This window comes from Petromyzon marinus, unplaced genomic scaffold (assembly GCF_048934315.1).
Source record: "Petromyzon marinus isolate PM22_M1 ecotype Great Lakes invasive population unplaced genomic scaffold, UKy_Petmar_22M1.pri1.0 PM_G_Scaffold_124, whole genome shotgun sequence".
Classification (NCBI taxonomy): Eukaryota; Metazoa; Chordata; class Hyperoartia; order Petromyzontiformes; family Petromyzontidae; genus Petromyzon; species Petromyzon marinus.
The window spans coordinates 355,279-379,467 of NW_027422678.1; the positions used below are offsets into that span (position 1 = coordinate 355,279).

Below are 24,189 nucleotides of genomic sequence, written 5' to 3' on the forward strand. Positions count from 1 at the left end.
AGGCGTTACGTCAACTTAATATGAATCTGGATGGGCGGGCAGCCGATTTTGTGGAAGCCCTACCCGCAAGCGCGCAGACACAGTTAGAGGAGCTGATGCGCCGACTTGATCTGCGTTTCGGTACGCGCGATGAGGAGGAGGCAAAAGCAGCCTTAGAGGCACGCCGTTGCCAACCCGGTGAGGACCTGCCTGATTATGCCGAGGATGTGCGCGAGCTAACAAAGATCTTACACCCGGGGTACACAACAGAGGTTTTTTATTGGTTAGATGGCGTAGATATATGAATGTCTTCAAACCCGCCACCACCCGACAGCCCATTTAGTCAGGTTCGTCACGTAAACAGAATGTGCCAATTCGTTACCTGCACGGCACACCAGTTGTGTGTTGGAGAGCTAAAGCCACGACATTGATGATCTATGTTCGTGTTTGAGTACAGATGAAGCTGTCACGTTTTTAATTCATTAATGTTTTATCGTTGAAGCGATTTGTGGATCGAGTACGCCAGCCCCACATTTAGGTCGCCCCTTGACGCTGGTTGGCTTGCCACTTCATCAACGCACATTTATCGTAAATTCTGTCGCGTTTTTGATCCACAAATCGTCGCATTGAACGCGGCAGTCGCGTGACAGGAAATTACTTGGACAATTTAAGAAAAAAATTGCTCACAAATGCACTTCACCTACCTCTCATCTCACTCCACTCTCCTCTCATCTCACTCCCCTCCACTCACTCTCCTGCCTCTCCCTCTCAATCCACTCCCCTCCACGCACTCTCCTGCCTCTCCCTCTCACTCCACTACCCTCCACTCACTCTCCTGCCTCTCCCTCTCATCCCACTCCACTCCACTCACTCTCCTGCCTCTCCCTCTCATCTCACTCCACTCACTCTCCTGCCTCTCCCTCTCATCTCACTCCACTCCACTCACTCTCCTGACCCTCCCCTCTCATCTCACTCCATTCCCCTCACTCTCCTGCCTCTCCCTCTCATCTCACTCCCCTCCACTCACTCTCCTGTCTCTCACTCCCCTCCACTCACTCTCCTGCCTCTCCCTCTCATCTCACTCCACTCACTCTCCTGCCTCTCCCTCTCACTCCACTCCACTCCACTCACTCTCCTACCTCTCCCCTCTCATCTCACTCCACTCCACTCCCCCCACTCTCAGACCCCTTCCCCTCTCGTCTCTCCGTGGCCGCGTGTATTTTCACTCGCGACACGTTATTAACATTCACGTCTTCAGCTCCCAGTCCCCCGAGCTTGGAGAACTTCGCTCCCCATTCCGGCGTCAGTGGGAGCCGTCGCTCTCCCAGCTTTGGCATCTCCCGTGCCTCCAGGCGCACCTCGTCGGGGCCTTTGGGAGGAAGTTTGGGGGAGCGACCGCCCTCCGTGTTACCGCCACCACCGCCGCCATCGCCGCCGCCGCCCAAGTCGTTAGCTATCCAGGAAACTTCCCTGGGCCGGCGCCTGAGACACCGCGGCCGGCAGCGGCGGCCTACAGCCAGGCCGCTCAGCAGGCAGACGGCCAGCGACAGGGGGAGCAGCACAGGCAGCAGGGAGCCTGGGGGAGGGGAGGGGGAGGGAGGGAGGGGGGGGGAGGAAGGGGATTGAGACCACAAACTCCAAATACTCCCCTACTTAGGTACCATGCAATTGCAGGCAGACAACTCTACTAACGAACAAGTAACGTTCCAGAGCTCCGTGTGTTCCTAAGTCTCAACGTCACCACCATCACGGTCAACTACTCAGTCCCCTATCACCCCCCCCCCACTCACCATCCACGCCGGCGGAAGCCGGGGGGACGAATCTGCCACCGTCGATGGTCGTGACGCCCTCGCTGGACTCACACGAGGAGCCAACACCGTCAACGCTGCTGCACTCCTCCACCTCCTCCACCTCCTCCTCCTCGTTGTCGTCGTTGTCATCGTCCACCTTCTCTCCTGATGGCGCACAAAAAACACAGGAAGGCCGTAGGTACGTCTATGGGTCTCTGTGTGGTGAGTCTATGGGTCTCTGTGTGATGAGTCTATGGGTCTCTGTGTGATGAGTCTATGAGTCTCTGTGTGGTGAGTCTATGGGTCTCTGTGTGGTGAGTCTATGGGTCACTGTGTGATGAGTCTATGGGTCTCTGTGTGGTGAGTCTATGGGTCTCTGTGTGATGAGTCTATGGGTCTCTGTGTGATGAGTCTATGGGTCTCTGTATGGTGAGTCTATGGGTCTCTGTGTGATGAGTCTATGGGTCTCTGTGTGGTGAGTCTATGGGTCTCTGTGTGATGAGTCTATGGGTCTCTGTAAGGTGAGTCTATGGGTCTCTGCGTGGTGAGTCTATGGGTCTCTGTGTGGTGAGTCTATGGGTCTCTGTGTGGTCAGTCTATGGGTCTCTGTGTGGTCAGTCTATGGGTATCTGTGTGATTAGACTCTGGGTCTCTGTGTGATGAGTCTATGGGTCTCTGCGTGGTGAGTCTATGGGTCTCTGTGTGATGAGTCTATGGGTCTCTGCGTGGTGAGTCTATGGGTCTCTGTGTGTGATGAGTCTATGGGTCTCTGTGTGGTGAGTCTATGGGTCTCCGTGTGATGAGTCTATGGGGGGGATCGGCAACAACACACCACACACTCACCACACTCACCACACTCACCACACACACTCACTACACTCACTACACTCACCACACTCAACATACACACACCACACTCACCACACACTCACCACACACGACACACACACACACTCACCACACTCACCACACTCAACACACACTCACCACACTCACCACACACTCACCACACACTCACGACACACTCACCACACTCACCACACACACACCACACACACACACACCACACACTCACCACACACTCACCTATCTCGCAGCTCATGCCGGAATACCCTTGGGGGCAGTTGCAGGTGAACTCATCCGGCTTGGCGTTGATGCAGCTGCCTCCATTCAAGCACGGCTGGTGGCTGGCGCAGTAATTCAGATCTAGCGAGAAGCGAGGGAGGGGAACGGCAACAACAACATCCACCACCGTGTGACAATTGGGTTTCCCCCTTTTATCTGGCAGCAAAACAGCGACGTTAAGATGTTAAAACACCAAATTGTGAAACCCTTTTACAAGGAATCACGTCACTGCATTAACCAAAATGCTTGTGGTCAGAATGCAAACAAAACACATCATCTGATAGTAGATGATGATGATGCGCTGTCCTTGAAGCTGATTGGTCCACACCAGAGACGGCTTTCTTTAGAGCCTCGTCTCAAACGGTGTGAGACCAGAGGTGACCTCTAGACCAGAGGTGACCTCTAGACCAGATGTGACCTCTAGACCAGAGGTGACCTCTAGACCAGAGGTGACCTCTAGACCAGAGGTGACCTCAAGACCAGAGGTCACCTTAGACCAGAGGTGACCTCTAGACCTGAGGTGACCTCGAGACCTGAGGTGACCTCGAGACCAGAGGTGACCTTTAGACCAGAGGTGGCCTCTAGACCAGAGGTGACCTCCAGACCAGAGGTGACCTCTAGACCAGAGGTTCATTCTGAACCGCAAGGCATTGTGGTTTGTGCAGTGACGTCATGCCTTGTAAAAGGTTTCACAGTTTGGTGTTTTAACATCTTAATGCCGCTGTTTTGTTGCCAGAAAAAAAGGGGAAAAACTTATTGTCATATTTTGGTACTGGCAGAGGAGGTCCCATGATGTAACATCCACAACCACCACAACCACAACAACCACCACCACATCCACCAACACCACCACCACAATCACCACCACCACAACCACAACCACCAACACCACCAGCACCACCACCACCACCAACACCACCACCAACACCATCACGACTATCACCATCACCACCACAACCACCACAACCACCACAACCACCATCACCACCACTATCACCACCACTATCACCACCACCACTATCACCACCACCATCACCACCACCATCACCACCACCACCACCAGCACCACCATCACCACCACCATCACCACCACTATCACCATCACCACCACTATCACCACCACCACCATCACCACCACCACCATCACCACCACCACTATCACCACCACCACCATCACCACCACCATCACTACCACTATCACCACCACTATCACCACCATCACCACCACCAACACCACCACCACTATCACCACCACTATCACCACCCCCACCACCACCGCCACCACCACCACCGCCACCACCACCACACACTCACCACACTCACCACACACACCACACACACCACACACCACACACTCACCACACTCACACCACACACCACACACTCACCAAACTCACCACACACACACCACACTCACACCACACACACCACACACTCACCACACACACCACACACTCACGACACTCACCACACACACACCACATACTCACCACACTCACCACACACTCACCACACTCACACCACACACTCACCACACTCAACACACACACAACACTCACCACACTCAACACACACTCACTACACTCAACACACTCACCACACACACACCACACTCACCACACTCACTACACTCACCACACTCACCACACACACACCACACACTCACCACACACTCACCACACACTCACTACACTCAACACACACACACACCACACTCACACTACACTCACCACACTCAACACACACACACCACACACTCACCACACACTCACCACACTCACCACACACACACCACACTCACCACACAATCACTACACGCACCACACTCACCACACACACTCACCACACACTCACCACACTCACCACACTCACCACACACACACCACACTCACCACACACTCACTACACTCACCACACTCACCACACACACTCACCACACACTCACTACACTCAACGCAGACTCACCACACTCACCACACTCACACTACACTCACCACATTCACACACACACACACACCACACACTCACCACATACTCACCACACTCAAAACACACACACCACACTCACCACACACTCACCACACACTCACAACACTCACCACACTCACCACACATACTCACCACACACTCACTACACTCAACACACACAAACCACACTCACCACACTCACCACACTCACACTACACTCACAACACACACACCACACTCACCACACACTCACCACACACTCACGACACACTCACCACACTCACCACACACACAACACACACTCACCACACACACCACACACACTACACTCACCACATACACTCACTACACTCACCACACTCACCACACACTCACCACACGCTCAACACACACTCACCACACACTCACCACACTCACCACATTCACCACACACTACACTCACTACACACTCACCACACACTCACCACACTCACCACACTCACCACACACACACCACACTCACCACACACTCACTACACTCACCACACTCACCACACACACTCACCACACACTCACAACACTAACCACACTCACCACATACACACCACACTCACCACATACTCACTACACTCCCCACACTCACCACACACACTCACCACACACTCACTACACTCAACACACACACACACCACACTCACCACACTCACCAGACTCACACTACACTCACCACACTCACACACACACCACACTCACCACACACTCACCACACACTCACGACACACTCACCACACTCACCACACACACCACACACACTACACTCACCACACACACTCACTACACTCACCACACTCACCACACACTCACCACACGCTCAACACACACTCACCACACACACACCACACTCACCACACTCTCACCACACACTCACCTATCTCGCAGCTCATGCCGGAATACCCTTGGGGGCAGTTGCAGGTGAACTCATCCGGCTTGGCATTGATGCAGCTGCCTCCATTCAAGCACGGCTGGTGGCTGGCGCAGTAATTCAGATCTAGCGAGAAGCGAGGGAGGGGAACGGCAACAACAACATCCACCACCGTGTGACAATTGGGTTTCCCCCTTTTATCTGGCAGCAAAACAGCGACGTTAAGATGTTAAAACACCAAATTGTGAAACCCTTTTACAAGGAATCACGTCACTGCATTAACCAAAATGCTTGTGGTCAGAATGCAAACAAAACACATCATCTGATAGTAGATGATGATGATGCGCTGTCCTTGAAGCTGATTGGTCCACACCAGAGACGGCTTTCTTTAGAGCCTCGTCTCAAACGGTGTGAGACCAGAGGTGACCTCTAGACCAGAGGTGACCTCTAGACCAGATGTGACCTCTAGACCAGAGGTGACCTCTAGACCAGAGGTGACCTCTAGACCAGAGGTGACCTCAAGACCAGAGGTCACCTTAGACCAGAGGTGACCTCTAGACCTGAGGTGACCTCGAGACCTGAGGTGACCTCGAGACCAGAGGTGACCTCTAGACCAGAGGTGACCTCTAGACCAGAGGTGACCTCCAGACCAGAGGTGACCTCTAGACCAGAGGTTCATTCTGAACCGCAAGGCATTGTGGTTTGTGCAGTGACGTCATGCCTTGTAAAAGGTTTCACAGTTTGGTGTTTTAACATCTTAACGCCGCTGTTTTGTTGCCAGAAAAAAAGGGGAAAAACTTATTGTCATATTTTGGTACTGGCAGAGGAGGTCCCATGATGTAACATCCACAACCACCACAACCACAACAACCACCACCACATCCACCAACACCACCACAATCACCACCACCACAACCACAACCACCAACACCACCACCACCAGCACCACCACCACCAACACCACCACCACCACCAACACCATCACGACTATCACCATTACCACCACAACCACCACAACCACCACAACCACCACTATCACCACCACTATCACCACCACCACTATCACCACCACCATCACCACCACCATCACCACCACCACCACCAGCACCACCATCACCACCACCATCACCACCACTATCACCATCACCACCACTATCACCACCACCACCATCACCACCATCACCACCACCACTATCACCACCACCACCACCATCACCACCACCATCACTACCACTATCACCACCACTATCACCACCATCACCACCACCAACACCACCACCACTATCACCACCACTATCACCACCCCCACCGCCACCGCCACCACCACCACCGCCACCACCACCACACACTCACCACACTCACCACACACACCACACACACCACACACCACACACTCACCACACTCACACCACACACCACACACTCACCACACTCACCACACACACACCACACTCACACCACACACACCACACACTCACCACACACACCACACACTCACCACACTCACCACACACACACCACATACTCACCACACTGACCACACGCTCACCACACTCACACCACACACTCACTACACTCAACACACACACACCACACTCACCACACTCACCACACTCACACTACACTCACAACACACACACCACACTCACCACACACTGACCACACACTCACCACACTCACACCACACACTCACCACACTCAACACACACACAACACTCACCACACTCACCACACACTCACCACACTCACCACATACTCACTACACTCACCACACTCACCACACACACACCACACACTCACCACACACTCACCACACACTGACTACACTCAACACACCACACACTCACCACACTCACACCACACACTCACCACACTCAACACACACACAACACTCACCACACTCACCACACACTCACTACACTCACCACACTCACCACACTCACCACACACACACCACACTCACCACACAATCACTACACGCACCACACTCACCACACACACTCACCACACACTCACCACACTCACCACACTCACCACACACACACCACACTCACCACACACTCACTACACTCACCACACTCACCACACACACTCACCACACACTCACTACACTCAACACACACTCACCACACTCACCACACTCACACTACACTCACCACATTCACACACACACACACCACACACTCACCACATACTCACCACACTCAAAACACACACACCACACTCACCACACACTCACCACACACTCACAACACTCACCACACTCACCACACATACTCACCACACACTAACTACACTCAACACACACACACTCACCACACTCACCACACTCACACTACACTCACCACACACACACCACACTCACCACACACTCACCACACACTCACGACACACTCACCACACTCACCACACTCACCACACACACAACACACACTCACCACACACACCACACACACTACACTCACTACACTCACCACACTCACCACACACTCACCACACGCTCAACACACACTCACCACACACTCACCACACTCACCACATTCACCACACACTCACAACACACACTACACTCACTACACACTCACCACACACTCACCAGACTCACCACACACACACCACACTCACCACACACTCACTACACTCACCACACTCACCACACACACTCACCACACACTCACAACACTCACCACACTCACCACATACACACCACACTCACCACATACTCACTACACTCACCACACTCACCACACACACTCACCACACACTCACTACACTCAACACACACACACACCACACTCACCACACTCACCAGACTCACACTACACTCACCACACTCACACACACACCACACTCACCACACACTCACCACACACTCACGACACACTCACCAAACTCACCACACTCACCACACACACCACACACACTACACTCACCACACACACTCACTACACTCACCACACTCACCACACACTCACCACACGCTCAACACACACTCACCACACACACACCACACACACCACACTCACCACACACTCACCAGACTCACCACACACACACCACACTCACCACACACTCACTACACTCACCACACTCACCACACACACTCACCACACACTCACAACACTAACCACACTCACCACATACACACCACACTCACCACATACTCACTACACTCCCCACACTCACCACACACACTCACCACACACTCACTACACTCAACACACACACACACCACACTCACCACACTCACCAGACTCACACTACACTCACCACACTCACACACACACCACACTCACCACACACTCACCACACACTCACGACACACTCACCACACTCACCACACTCACCACACACACCACACACACTACACTCACCACACACACTCACTACACTCACCACACTCACCACACACTCACCACACGCTCAACACACACTCACCACACACACACCACACTCACCACACTCTCACCACACACTCACCTATCTCGCAGCTCATGCCGGAATACCCTTGGGGGCAGTTGCAGGTGAACTCATCCGGCTTGGCATTGATGCAGCTGCCTCCATTCAAGCACGGCTGGTGGCTGGCGCAGTAATTCAGATCTAGCGAGAAGCGAGGGAGGGGAACGGCAACAACAACATCCACCACCGTGTGACAATTGGGTTTCCCCCTTTTATCTGGCAGCAAAACAGCGACGTTAAGATGTTAAAACACCAAATTGTGAAACCCTTTTACAAGGAATCACGTCACTGCATTAACCAAAATGCTTGTGGTCAGAATGCAAACAAAACACATCATCTGATAGTAGATGATGATGATGCGCTGTCCTTGAAGCTGATTGGTCCACACCAGAGACGGCTTTCTTTAGAGCCTCGTCTCAAACGGTGTGAGACCAGAGGTGACCTCTAGACCAGAGGTGACCTCTAGACCAGATGTGACCTCTAGACCAGAGGTGACCTCTAGACCAGAGGTGACCTCCAGACCAGAGGTGACCTCCAGACCAGAGGTGACCTCCAGACCAGAGGTGACCTCTAGACCAGAGGTGACCTCCAGACCAGAGGTGACCTCCAGACCAGAGGTGACCTCTAGACCAGAGGTGACCTCTAGACCAGAGGTTCATTCTGAACCGCAAGGCATTGTGGTTCGTGCAGTGACGTCATGCCTTGTAAAAGGTTTCACAGTGTGGTGTTTTAACATCTTAACGCCGCTGTTTTGTTGCCAGAAAAAAGGGGGAAAGTTATTATCATATTTTGGTACTGGCAGAGGAGGTCCCATGATGTAACATCCACAACCACCACAACCACCACAACAACCACCACCACATCCACCAACACCACCACCACAACCACCATAACCACCACCAACACCACCACCAGCAGCACCACCATCACCACCACCAACACCACCACCAACACCATCACAACTATCACCATCACCACCACCACAACCACCACAACCACCACAACCACAACCACCATCACCACCATCACCACCACCAACACCACCACCACCCCCACCATCACCACCACCACCATCACCACCACCCCCACCATCACCACCACCACCATCACCACCACCACCATTACCACCACCACCATCACCACCATCACCACCACCACCACCATCACCACCACCACCACCACCATTACCACCATCACCATCACCACCACCCCCACCATCACCACCACCATCACCACCATCACCACCACCATCACCACCACCACCATTACCACCATCACCATCACCACCACCACCAACACCACCACCATCACCACCACCCCCACCATCACCACCACCACCATCACCACCACCACCATCACCACCACCACCATCACCACCACCACCATTACCACCATCACCATCACCACCACCACCACCAACACCACCACCATCACCACCACCCCCACCATCACCACCACCACCACTATCACCACCACCACCATCACCACCACCACCCCACCACCCCCACCATAACCACCACCACGGATGATGATGATGATGATGATAGGTAAATATTGATGGACACATCCGAGCGTTGGATGGGGAGCGAGTGGAGGGAAATTCACCGGGTGACTTGGGGGGTGGAGGGGGGAGGAGGGGGGGGGAGGAGGGGAGGTAGGTGGAGGAGGTGGGGAGAGGGGGTAGGTGGAGGAGGGGGGGTAGGTGGAGGAGGGGGGGGGGAGGAGGGGGGGGGAGTAGGAGGAGGGGGGTGCGGTAGTGGCACCTTTGTCACAGAGGAGGCCTCCCCAGCCACTGTCACAGCTGCAGCGCCAGGGCTGCTGTCTGCAGCTGCCGTGGCCACAGCCTGGGTAGGGGACGCAGCGCTGGCACAGCTCGCCCTGCCACCCGGAGCGGCACCTGCGGACACGCGGGCAGTGTTGAGTCTATGGGCAGTGTTGAGTCTATGGTGCAGTGTTGAGTCTATGGGCAGTGTTGAGTCTATGGTGCAGTGTTGAGTCTATGGTGCAGTGTTGAGTCTATGGTGCAGTGTTGAGTCTATGGTGCAGTGTTGAGTCTATGGTGCAGTGTTGAGTCTATGGTGCAGTGTTGAGTCCATGGTGCAATGTTGAGTCTATGGGCAGTGTTGAGTCTATGGGCAGTGCTATGGTGCAGTGTAGAGTCTATGGGTAGTGTTGAGTCTATGGTACAGTGTTGAGTCTATGGTGCAGTGTTGAGTCTATGGTGCAGTGTTGAGTCTATGGTGCAGTGTTGAGTCTATGGGTAGTGTTGAGTCTATGGTGCAGTGCTGAGTCTTTGGTGCAGTGTTGAGTCTATGGGTAGTGCTGAGTCTATGGTTCAGTGTTGAGTCTATGGTGCAGTGTTGAGTCTATGGGGAGTGCTGAGTCTATGGTGCAGTGTTGAGTCTATGGGCAGTGTTGAGTCTATGGTGCAGTGTTGAGTCTATGGGCAGTGTTGAGTCTATGGTGCAGTGTTGAGTCTATGGGCAGTGCTGAGTCTATGGTGCAGTGTTGAGACTATGGTGCAGTGTTGAGTCTATGGTGCAGTGTTGAGTCTATGGTGCAGTGTTGAGTCTAGGGTTCAGTGCTGAGTCTATGGTGCAGTGCTGAGTCTATGGTGCAGTGTTGAGTCTATGGTGCAGTGTTGAATCTATGGCTAGTGTTGAGTCTATGGTGCAGTGCTGAGTCTATGGTGCAGTGTTGAGTCTATGGTGCAGTGTTGAGTCTATGGGCAGTGTTGAGTCTATGGTGCAGTGTTGAGTCTATGGGCAGTGTTGAGTCTATGGTGCAGTGTTGAGTCTATGGGCAGTGTTGAGTCTATGGTGCAGTGTTGAGTCTATGGGCAGTGCTGAGTCTATGGTGCAGTGTTGAGTCTATGGTGCAGTGTTGAGTCTATGGTGCAGTGCTGAGTCTATGGGCAGTGTTGAGTCTATGGGCAATGTTGAGTCTATGGTGCAGTGTTGAGTCTATGGGCAATGCTGAGTCTATGGTGCAGTGTTGAGTCTATGGTGCAGTGTTGAGTCTATGGGCAGTGTTGAGTCTATGGTGCAGTGTTGAGTCTATAGGCAGTGCTGAGTCTATGGTGCATTGTTGAGACTATGGTGCAGTGTTGAGTCTATGGTGCAGTGTTGAGTCTATGGTGCAGTGTTGAGTCTAGGGTTCAGTGCTGAGTCTATGGTGCAGTGCTGAGTCTATGGTGCAGTGTTGAGTCTATGGTGCAGTGTTGAATCTATGGCTAGTGTTGAGTCTATGGTGCAGTGCTGAGTCTATGGTGCAGTGTTGAGTCTATGGTGCAGTGTTGAGTCTATGATGCAGTGTTGAGTCTATGGGCAGTGTTGAGTCTATGGTGCAGTGTTGAGTCTATGGGCAGTGTTGAGTCTATGGTGCAGTGTTGAGTCTATGGGCAGTGCTGAGTCTATGGTGCAGTGTTGAGACTATGGTGCAGTGTTGAGTCTATGGTGCAGTGCTGAGTCTATGGGCAGTGTTGAGTCTATGGGCAATGTTGAGTCTATGGTGCAGTGCTGAGTCTATGGGCAGTGTTGAGTCTATGGGTAGTGTTGAGTCTATGGTGCAGTGTTGAGTCTATAGGCAGTGCTGAGTCTATGGTGCATTGTTGAGACTATGGTGCAGTGTTGAGTCTATGGTGCAGTGTTGAGTCTATGGTGCAGTGTTGAGTCTAGGGTTCAGTGCTGAGTCTATGGTGCAGTGCTGAGTCTATGGTGCAGTGTTGAGTCTATGGTGCAGTGTTGAATCTATGGCTAGTGTTGAGTCTATGGTGCAGTGCTGAGTCTATGGTGCAGTGTTGAGTCTATGGTGCAGTGTTGAGTCTATGATGCAGTGTTGAGTCTATGGGCAGTGTTGAGTCTATGGTGCAGTGTTGAGTCTATGGGCAGTGTTGAGTCTATGGTGCAGTGTTGAGTCTATGGGCAGTGCTGAGTCTATGGTGCAGTGTTGAGACTATGGTGCAGTGTTGAGTCTATGGTGCAGTGCTGAGTCTATGGGCAGTGTTGAGTCTATGGGCAATGTTGAGTCTATGGTGCAGTGCTGAGTCTATGGGCAGTGTTGAGTCTATGGGTAGTGTTGAGTCTATGGTGCAGTGTTGAGTCTATGGGCAGTGTTGAGTCTATGGTGCAGTGTTGAGTCTATGGTGCAGTGCTGAGTCTATGGGCAGTGTTGAGTCTATGGGCAATGTTGAGTCTATGGTGCAGTGCTGAGTCTATGGGCAGTGTTGAGTCTATGGGTAGTGTTGAGTCTATGGTGCAGTGTTGAGTCTATGGGCAGTGTTGAGTCTATGGTGGAGTGTTGAGTCTATGGGCAGTGCTAAGTCTATGGTGCAGTGTTGAGTCTATGGTGCAGTGTTGAGTCTATGGGCAGTGCTCAGTCTATGGTGCAGTGTTGAGTCTATGGTGCGGTGTTGAGTCTATGGTGCAGTGTTGAGTCTATGGTGCGGTGTTGAGTCAATGGTGCAGTGTTGAGTCTATGGTGCAGTGTTGAGTCTATGGGCAATGTTGAGTCTATGGTGCAGTGCTGAGTCTATGGGCAGTGTTGAGTCTATGGGTAGTGTTGAGTCTATGGTGCAGTGTTGAGTCTATGGTGCAGTGTTGAGTCTATGGTGCAATGTTGAGTCTATGGTGCAGTGTTGAGTCTATGGGCAGTGTTGAGTCTATGGTGCAGTGTTGAGTTTATGGTGCAGTGTTGAGTCTATGGGCAGTGTTGAGTCTTTGGGGCAGTTTTGAGTCTATGGTGCAGTGTTGAGTCTATGGTCCAGTGTTGAGTCTATGGTGCAGTGTTGAGTCTATGGTGCAGTGTTGAGTCTATGGTGCAGTGTTGAGTCTATGGTGCAGTGTTGAGTCTATGGTGCAGTGTTGAGTCTATGGTGCAGTGCTGAGTCTATGGTGCAGTGTTGAGTCTATGGTGCAGTGCTGAGTCTATGGTGCAGTGCTGAGTCTATAGGTAGTGTTGAGTCTATGGTGCAGTGCTGAGTCTATGGTGCAATGTTGAGTCTATGGTGCAGTGCTGACTCTATGGGTACTGTTGAGTCTATGGTGCAGTGTTGAGTCTATGGTGCAGTGTTGAGTCTATGGGTAGTGTTGAGTCTATGGGCAGTCTTGAGTCTATGGGCAGTGTTGAGCCTATGGTGCAGTGTTGAGTCTATGGGTAGTGTTGAGTCTATGGGGAAGTGCTGAGTCTATGGTTAGTGTTGAGTCTATGGTGCAGTGTTGAGTCTATGGGCAGTGTTGAGTCTATGGTGCAGTGTTGAGTCTATGGTGCAGTGTTGAGTATATGGTGCAGTGCTGAGTCTATGGTGCAGTGCTGAGTCTATGGTGCAGTGCTGAGTCTATGGGCAGTGTTGAGTCTATGGTGCAGTGTTGAGTCTATGGTGCAGTGTTGAGTCTATGGTGCAGTGTTGAGTCTATGGGCAGTGTTGAGTCTATGGTGCAATGTTGAGTCTATGGGCAGTGCTGAGTCTATGGTTGAGTCTATGGTGCAGTGTTGAGTCTATGGGCAATGCTGAGTCTATGGTGCAGTGTTGAGTCTATGGTGCAGTGTTGAGTCTATGGGCAGTGTTGAGTCTATGGTGCAGTGTTGAGTCTATGGGCAGTGCTGAGTCTATGGTGCATTGTTGAGACTATGGTGCAGTGTTGAGTCTATGGTGCAGTGTTGAGTCTATGGTGCAGTGTTGAGTCTAGGGTTCAATGCTGAGTCTATGGTGCAGTGCTGAGTCTATGGTGCAGTGTTGAGTCTATGGTGCAGTGTTGAATCTATGGCTAGTGTTGAGTCTATGGTGCAGTGCTGAGTCTATGGTGCAGTGTTGAGTCTATGGTGCAGTGTTGAGTCTATGGTGCAGTGTTGAGTCTATGGGCAGTGTTGAGTCTATGGTGCAGTGTTGAGTCTATGGGCAGTGTTGAGTCTATGGTGCAGTGTTGAGTCTATGGGCAGTGCTGAGTCTATGGTGCAGTGTTGAGTCTATCGTGCAGTGTTGAGTCTATGGTGCAGTACTGAGTCTATGGGCAGTGTTGAGTCTATGGGCAATGTTGAGTCTATGGTGCAGTGCTGAGTCTATGGGCAGTGTTGAGTCTATGGGTAGTGTTGAGTCTATGGTGCAGTGTTGAGTCTATGGGCAGTGTTGAGTCTATGGTGCAGTGTTGAGTCTATGGGCAGTGCTAAGTCTATGGTGCAGTGTTGAGTCTATGGTGCAGTGTTGAGTCTATGGGCAGTGCTCAGTCTATGGTGCAGTGTTGAGTCTATGGTGCGGTGTTGAGTCTATGGTGCAGTGTTGATTCTATGGTGCGGTGTTGAGTCAATGGTGCAGTGTTGAGTCTATGGTGCAGTGTTGAGTCTATGGGCAATGTTGAGTCTATGGTGCAGTGCTGAGTCTATGGGCAGTGTTGAGTCTATGGGTAGTGTTGAGTCTATGGTGCAGTGTTGAGTCTATGGGCAGTGTTGAGTCTATGGTGCAGTGTTGAGTCTATGGGCAGTGCTAAGTCTATGGTGCAGTGTTGAGTCTATGGTGCAGTGTTGAGTCTATGGGCAGTGCTCAGTCTATGGTGCAGTGTTGAGTCTATGGTGCGGTGTTGAGTCTATGGTGCAGTGTTGAGTCTATGGGCAGTGTTGAGTCTATGGGCAGTGTTGAGTCTATGGGCAGTGTTGAGTCTATGGGCAATGTTGAGTCTATGGTGCAGTGCTGAGTCTATGGTGCAGTGCTGAGTCTATGGTGCAGTGCTGAGTCTATGGGCAGTGTTGAGTCTATGGTGCAGTGTTGAGTCTATGGTGCAGTGTTGAGTCTATGGTGCAGTGTTGAGTCTATGGGCAGTGTTGAGTCTATGGTGCAATGTTGAGTCTATGGGCAGTGCTGAGTCTATGGTTGAGTCTATGGTGCAGTGTTGAGTCTATGGGCAATGCTGAGTCTATGGTGCAGTGTTGAGTCTATGGTGCAGTGTTGAGTCTATGGTGCAATGTTGAGTCTATGGTGCAGTGTTGAGTCTATGGGCAGTGTTGAGTCTATGGTGCAGTGTTGAGTCTATGGTGCAGTGTTGAGTCTATGGTGCAGTGTTGAGTCTATGGCGCAGTGTTGAGTCTATGGGCAGTGTTGAGTCTATGGGTAGTGTTGAGTCTGTGGGCAGTGTTAGTACCTCCATCATCCCCAACTCCCTCCCTCCCCCAATCCACGGTGCCTATTGTGGCCTGTTGGACACCACGGCCCTGACGAGACCCCACGTGGACATCGCCAGGTATGGCTGCGAGACGATGCAGCGCTGACGTCGTCAGGGAACGGTTGCAAATGGTTTAAAAATGCAAATCCTGTTCATTCCTTCACTATACACTACGCTATACACTATACTATACACTACACTATACACTACACTATACACTACACTACACTATACACTACACTACACACTACACTATACACTACACTACTATACACTACACTATACACTACACTAATATACACTACACTATACACTACACACTACACTACTATACACTACACTACTATACACTACACTACTATACACTACTATACACTACACTAAACACTACACTACTATCCACTACACTACACTATACACTACACACTACACTACACTATACACTACACACTACACTATACACTACACTATACACTACTATACACTACACTATACACTCTTATACACTACAGTATACACTACACTATACACTACTATACATTACACTACACTATACACTACACACTACACTATACACTACACTACACTATACACTACACTATACACTACACTACACTATACACTACACTATACACTACACTACTATACACTACACTATACATTACACTACACTATACACTACACACTACACTACACTATACACTACACTACACACTACATTATACACTACACTATATATTACACTTTCCACTACACTATACACTACACTACTATACACTACACTATACATTACACTACACTATACACTACACACTACACTATACACTACACTACACACTACACTACACTATACACTACACTATACACTACACTACTATACACTACACTATACACTACACTATACACTACACTATACACTACACTATACTTTACACTACACACTCCACTACTTGACACACGACGTCGGTACGCTCAGCGGCAGGTCGTCCAACGCCTCGCTGGGAGTGCATTGCGGCGTTGTTGGCGTCAAAGTTTCGCTCACCGGCATTGTCCGGGGACGTCGCAGCCTCCACGCAGCGAATCGCAGCCCGGCCTGCAAATTGCTGAGGCAGGAAGCCGAAGAGAAAATTCGTCGCCATTCTGGCAAATCGCCCGACCACGGCGACGATTCCACTGGTTGATGTAACGGCGAAACGTCACGGTGCTCACACACATTGTCAATGTCGTGGATTTACTCTGCAAACACACCGGTGGGCTCATGTCGTATACTACACTATACACTACACTACTATACACTACAATATAAACTACACTACAATATACTACACTACTATACACTACACTACAATATACTACACTACTATACACTACACTACTATACACTACACTATACACTACACTACAATATACTACACTACTATACACTACATTATACACTTCACTACAATATACTACACTACTATACACTGCACTATACACTGCACTATACACTACACTATACACTACACTATAATATACTACACTACAATACACTACTATACACTACACTATACACTACACTATAATATACACTACTATACACTACACTATACACTACACTATACACTACACTACTATATACTACTATATACTATACGACATTACTATACACTACACTATACACTACACTACTATACACTACACTATACACTACACTACTATACACTACACTACTATACACTACACTATAATATACTACACTACTATACACTATACTATACACTACACTACTATACACTATACTATACACTACACTACTATACACTACACTATACACTATACTATACACTACACACTACACTATACACTACACTACTATACACTACACTACTATACACTACACTACTATACACTACACTATACACTACACTACTGTACACTATACACCACACTACTATACACTGCACTATACTTTACACTACAATATACTACACTACTATACACTACTGTACACTTCACTATACTATACACTACTGTACACCACACTACTATACGCTATAAACTACACTATACTTTACACAATACTTTACACGATACACTACACTAATATACACTACACGACTATACACTACTATACATTACACTATATACTGCACTATATATTACATTAAACACGACTATGCACACACTATGCACCGCTAGACACTGCACTACTATACACTATACTGTACACTACACTACTATACTATGCACAACTATACACTACACTATACTATACACAACTATACACTACACTACTACACTATACACTACACTATACACTACACCATACACTACTATACACTACACTATACAGTACACTTTACACTACACTATACTATACACTACACTATACACTACACTATACTATGCACTACACTATACACTACTATACACTACACTATACACTACACTATACTATACACCACACACTACTATACACTACTATACACCACTATACACCACACTATACACTACACTATACACTACACTATACAATACACAACTATACACTACACTATACACTACTATACACTACACTATACACTACACGATACACTACACTACTATACACTACTATACACTACACTATACACTACACTATACACTACACTATACACTACACTAAACACTACTATACACTACACTACTACACTATACACTACTATACCCTATACTACTATACACTATACTGTACACTATACACGACACTATACACTACACTATACATTACTTTAAATTATAATAGTAACAAATTGGCATTTTGTTGACGTTACAAATCCCTTACTGATTGGTTGTGTCGGGTGGTGGAGGGTTACGACACAACATCGATACTTATGCAATCTGATACCAACAAACCTTTGTTACGACAAATATCGGTCGTGAAAGGCTCCCTACGCGTCAAGCTTGAGAAAGAATTCGCTTCTAAAGCAACGAGGTCGTCAATTCGGGGCGGCGGTTTCAGAGTGCACGGCCTCCCAGCGGCTCCCCAAGATATCGGCAGGAAAGAACACTCCAGAAGGCCGCTGCTGCTGCGAGAATGAGCAGAGTTGGCGTGGTGGTGGTGGTGGTTCATGCTCCTTGACGAGCTCAGCAGCAGCGAGGGAGGTGTCGGGGGTTTATTTGTGTCAAGGATTGTGTTGTGTGTGTGTGCTTCATCAGGGCCTCACGTCACCACCGCTACCACCACCGCTACCACCACCGCTACCACCACCAAAACTACCACCACCGCCACCACCACCACCGCCACCACCACCGCCACCACCATCACCACCACCGCCACCACCACCACCACCGCCACCACCACCACCACCGCCACCACCACCGCCACCACCACCGCTACCACCGCTACCACCACCGCTACCACCGCTACCACCACTGCTACCACCATCACCACCGCTTCCACCACCACCACCGCCACCACCACCACTACCACCAACACCACCACCACCACCGCCACCAGCGCACCTCTGTCACAATATTCCCCCGCCCAGCCCGGCATGCACTCCTTGCGTCCGTGGGCGTCGCACTCGTTGTGGCCGAAGTGGTCGTCACGGCGACGGCACCACCGCTTGCAGTCGACGCCGTAGTAGTCGGCGTGGCAACGCACGCGGACGCGGTACTCCAGGGCGGTGGCGTTGGCGGCGGCCGCGTGGTGCAGCGTCCGCCACGGCTCGCCGGGGCGGTCGCCGATGACGTGGACGGCTCGCGTCACCTGCCGGAGATCTCCTCCTGTGGGGGGGGGGGGGGGGGGGTGGAGGAAGAGGAGGAGGAGGATGTCGCGTGAAGATTCAAATAAATAGCGAAATAAAAATGTGCAAAATAAAAAGCGTGCGAATATTTATTGAAATATTTACATGAATATTTTTTGTTGTTTTTTTACGTGACTTTACCAAAAAGAACCAAAGAGTATAGAAATATTACATGAATATTTATAGAAATATTTACATGAATATTTACGTAACATTTTTTTGCTGTATTATGTAACTATGTAAATACATATCTAGATAAATATATGAACAATAAATACGTGTTATATGAAGATTTAAATAAATATGGTCGTAAATATTTAAACTATATTCATTAAAAAAAAAAAATTCAATATTGGCTGCGAATTTTAATAGCGCGGTGAGCTAACCACTGCACCACCGCTCATCATACGTGAGCAATATGCACGTACACACACGCGTACACACACAAAGACAAAGATCCCCCATATAGCCTTAACAGACTGTAGGGGCAAGTGCTGTTAGCGAGCACCTATGAAGGCCGGAACGGTACACGAGGGGGTGGGTGGCCAGCACCACGCCCGACCGCCTTTGTCTCCCTAGTGGCAATGTTTACACACCGCACCAGGTACTCATTTGAGGCTGAGTCGACCTAGGGGAGGCCCGGGACCGGTTCAGATAATCGTCACTGGTGTTGGCCGTGAGCGGGAATCGAACCCGGGTCGCCAGGTTCATAGCGCAGCGCGCTAATCGCTACACTATCGCTCCCCACACACACACGTACACACACACGCGTACACGCACACACGTACACACACACGTACACACGCACACACGTACACACGTACACACACATGTACACACGCACACGTACACACGCACATGTACACACGCACACGTACACACACACAAGTACACACACACACACGTACACACACGCACGTACCTGGCGCGGTGCCGTTGTGCTGTTCCCACACATCCACAGCCAGCGAGCACCACAGCTGCAAAGTTCAAGCTCACCGTCAATGAGTCACTCATTGATGGCGAGGTCACGGCGAGGTCACGGCACTCCCTCCCCTCTCTCACTTCCCTTCTTCCCTGCCTCCCTCCCCTCCCTCCCTCCCTGCCTCCCTCCCCTCCCCTCTTACTTGGAGAAAGCTGTGAATTGTTATACAAAGGAGGTTACCCTTCACCCGTGATAGCTCAAAAGCGCAAATGGCAACCACAAGCCCCACCACCACCACCACCACCGCCACAACCCCCACAACCCCCACCACCTCAACCACCACCACAACTCCCATCCCCACCACTGCCACAACCACCACCACCACAACCCCCACCACCACAACCGCCACCACAACCACCACCACAATTCCCACTACCACAACCCCCGCCAGGTGAGCGTCTCACCCTCACCAGGTGAGTGTCTCACCCCCACCAGGTGAGCTTCTCACCGTCTCCAGGTGAGCGTCTCACCCCCACCAGGTGAGCGTCTCACCCCGACCGGGTGAGCGTCTCACCCTCACCAGGTGAGCGTCTCACCCCCACCAGGTGAGCGTCTCACCCTCACCAGGTGAGCGTCTCACCCCCACCAGGTGAGCATCTCACCAGGTGAGCGTCTCACCAGGCGAGCGTCTCACCCTCACCAGGTGAGCGTCTCACCAGGTGAGCGTCTCACCCTCACCAGGTGAGCGTCTCACCCTCACCAGGTGAGCGTCTCACCCTCACCAGGTGAGCGTCTCACCAGGTGAGCGTCTCACCCTCACCAGGTGAGCGTCTCACCAGGTGAGCGTCTCACCCTCACCAGGTGAGCGTCTCACCCTCACCGGCCACGCGAAGTCGAAGGCCACTGACAGGAGGAGCCCCGCACCGCCTTCGCCGCGAGCGGTGGCCGAGCCCAAGGGGCACGGGCGGAGGCCCGGCGAGGGCCTCAGCCCGTGGGACGCCTCCCCGAGGCAGACGCGGACCACGAAGGAGGAGGGGGAGGAGCCACGCAGAGCGTCGCCCCCGCTGGGCAGGGCCTGGAGAGAAGTCACCTGCAGGGAGAAGTCGCCAGAGGCGTCGCACTGCTGGGGGGGAGGGGGGAGGGAGAGCAGAGGAGGAGGTGAGGGGGGAGGTGAGGGAGGTGAGGGGGGGACATTCTAAGGAGCAACAGCAGGGGCAGAAGCAGCAGCAGGGGCAGCAGCGGCAGGGGCAGTAGGGGCAGGGGCAGCAGCAGGAGCAGCAGCAGAAGCAGCAGCAGGGGCAGCAGCAGCAGGGGCAGCAGCAGCAGGGGCAGCAGCAGCAGAAGCAGCAGCAGGGGCAGCAGCAGGGGCAGCAGCAGCAGGGGCAGCAACAGGAGCAGCAGCAGGGGCAGCAGTGGCAGGGGCAGCAGCAGCAGGGGCAGCAGCGGCAGGGGCAGCAGCAGCAGAAGCAGCAGCAGGGGCAGCAGCAGCAGAAGCAGCAACAGGAGCAGCAGCAGGGGCAGGAGCAGCAGGGGCAGCAGGAGGCCGGTGCAGTACGAACCCCGCACAGCGGCAGCAGCAGCAGGGGCAGGAGGAGGTAGCGGACAAAGTTCCCTGCTGCGTGGGGCCGCTGCAGATGCAGTTCACCCATCCTCCTCCTCTCACTCATCCTCTTCCTCCTCTTCCTCCTCCTCTCCCTCCTCCTCTTCCTGCTCTTCTTCCTCTCTCCTCTCCCTCCTCCTCTTCCTGCTCCTCTCCCTCCTCCTCTCCCTCCTCTTCCTTCTCCTCCTCTTCCTCCTTCTCACCTTTCTCCTCCTCACTTCACCTTCCTCCACACCTCCGTCTTTCGAGTAAGCTCCTCTCTGCACCACCGCCGCCGCCTCCCCTCGTCTGCCTCTCCACACGTGGTGATGGTGGTGATGGTGATGGTGGTGATGGTGATGGCGGTGGTGGTGATGGTGGTTCAGGGATATATCAGCATTGGACACGAGATGATTATGGTGGTGGTGGTGTTAATTTGCATTATCCCAGCCACGCGTTGCGCTACAGGTGCCCAACCCCCCAACCCATCACCTTAATTCACTTGAGTGGTTAATTGCTTCGGCCAGGTGCGGCCGTCAAACCGCGTGACGCTTCAACAGCTGCGAACCAGGTGGGGGGAGGGGGGTGGGGGGGGAGCGGCATTGTTGTCGACTCATCGTTTGAGATTCTGTGGCAACGCATTGACCGCTTGGATTGGTGCAAAGTGTCTGTCTCTCTCTCATCATCATCATCACCATCATCATCACTACGGTGGCTAGGAGGTTAACTCTCTCGCCTGGTACACGGGGGGTCGTGGGTTCAATACAGACCCTGAGGATGTCTGATGCTATACATTTGGAGTTCTTTCTCTCTATCATCACCACCACGGTGGCTAGGAGATTAACTCTCTCGCCTGGTATACGGGAGGTCGTGGGTCAATACAGACCATGAGGATGTCTGCTGCTGTACATTTGGAGTTATTTCTCTCTCTCTCATCACTCATCATCACTACGGTGGCTAGGAGGTTAACTCTCTCGCTTGGTATACGGAGGTCGTGGGTCAATACAGACCATGAGGATGTCTCCTGCTGTACATTTGGAGTTCTTTCTCTCTCTCTCATCACCATCATCACCACCACGGTGGCTAGGAGGTTAACTCTCTCGCTTGGTATACGGGAGGTCGTGGGTCAATACAGACCCTGAGGATGTCTGCTGATGTACATTTGGAGTTATTTCTCTCTCTCTCATCACTCATCATCACTACGGTAGCTAGGAGGTTAACTCTCTCGCTTGGTATACGGGAGGTCGTGGGTCAATACAGACCCTGAGGATGTCTGCTGATGTACATTTGGAGTTATTTCACTCTCTCTCATCACCATCATCACCACCACGGTGGATAGGAGATTAACTCTCTCGCTTGGTATACGGGAGGTCGTGAGTCAATACAGACCCTGAGGATGTCTGCTGATGTACATTTGGAGTTATTTCTCTCTCTCTCATCACTCATCATCACTACGGTGGCTAGGAGGTTAACTCTCTCGCTTGGTATACGGGAGGTCGTGGGTCAATACAGACCCTGAGGGTGTCTGCCGCTGTACATTTGGAG

General features: G+C 51.4%; 1 protein-coding gene across 1 annotated transcript; it reads right to left on the reverse strand.

The window, feature by feature from the left end:
- Window positions 1-239: 239 nt before the first annotated feature.
- Window positions 240-22,789, reverse strand: LOC142909538 (uncharacterized). The gene is made up of 11 exons (XM_076059758.1): window positions 22,625-22,789; window positions 21,946-22,188; window positions 21,066-21,120; window positions 19,860-20,123; window positions 17,416-17,476; window positions 10,986-11,119; window positions 9,244-9,363; window positions 5,770-5,889; window positions 2,856-2,975; window positions 1,770-1,934; window positions 240-1,555 (listed from the first exon to the last, which is right to left on the reverse strand). The coding sequence occupies exons 1-11, from the start codon at window positions 22,730-22,732 to the stop codon at window positions 1,134-1,136; spliced, it is 1,812 nt and encodes a 603-aa protein (XP_075915873.1). The 5' UTR covers window positions 22,733-22,789; the 3' UTR covers window positions 240-1,133.
- Between the last annotated feature and the right edge of the window lie 1,400 nt (window positions 22,790-24,189).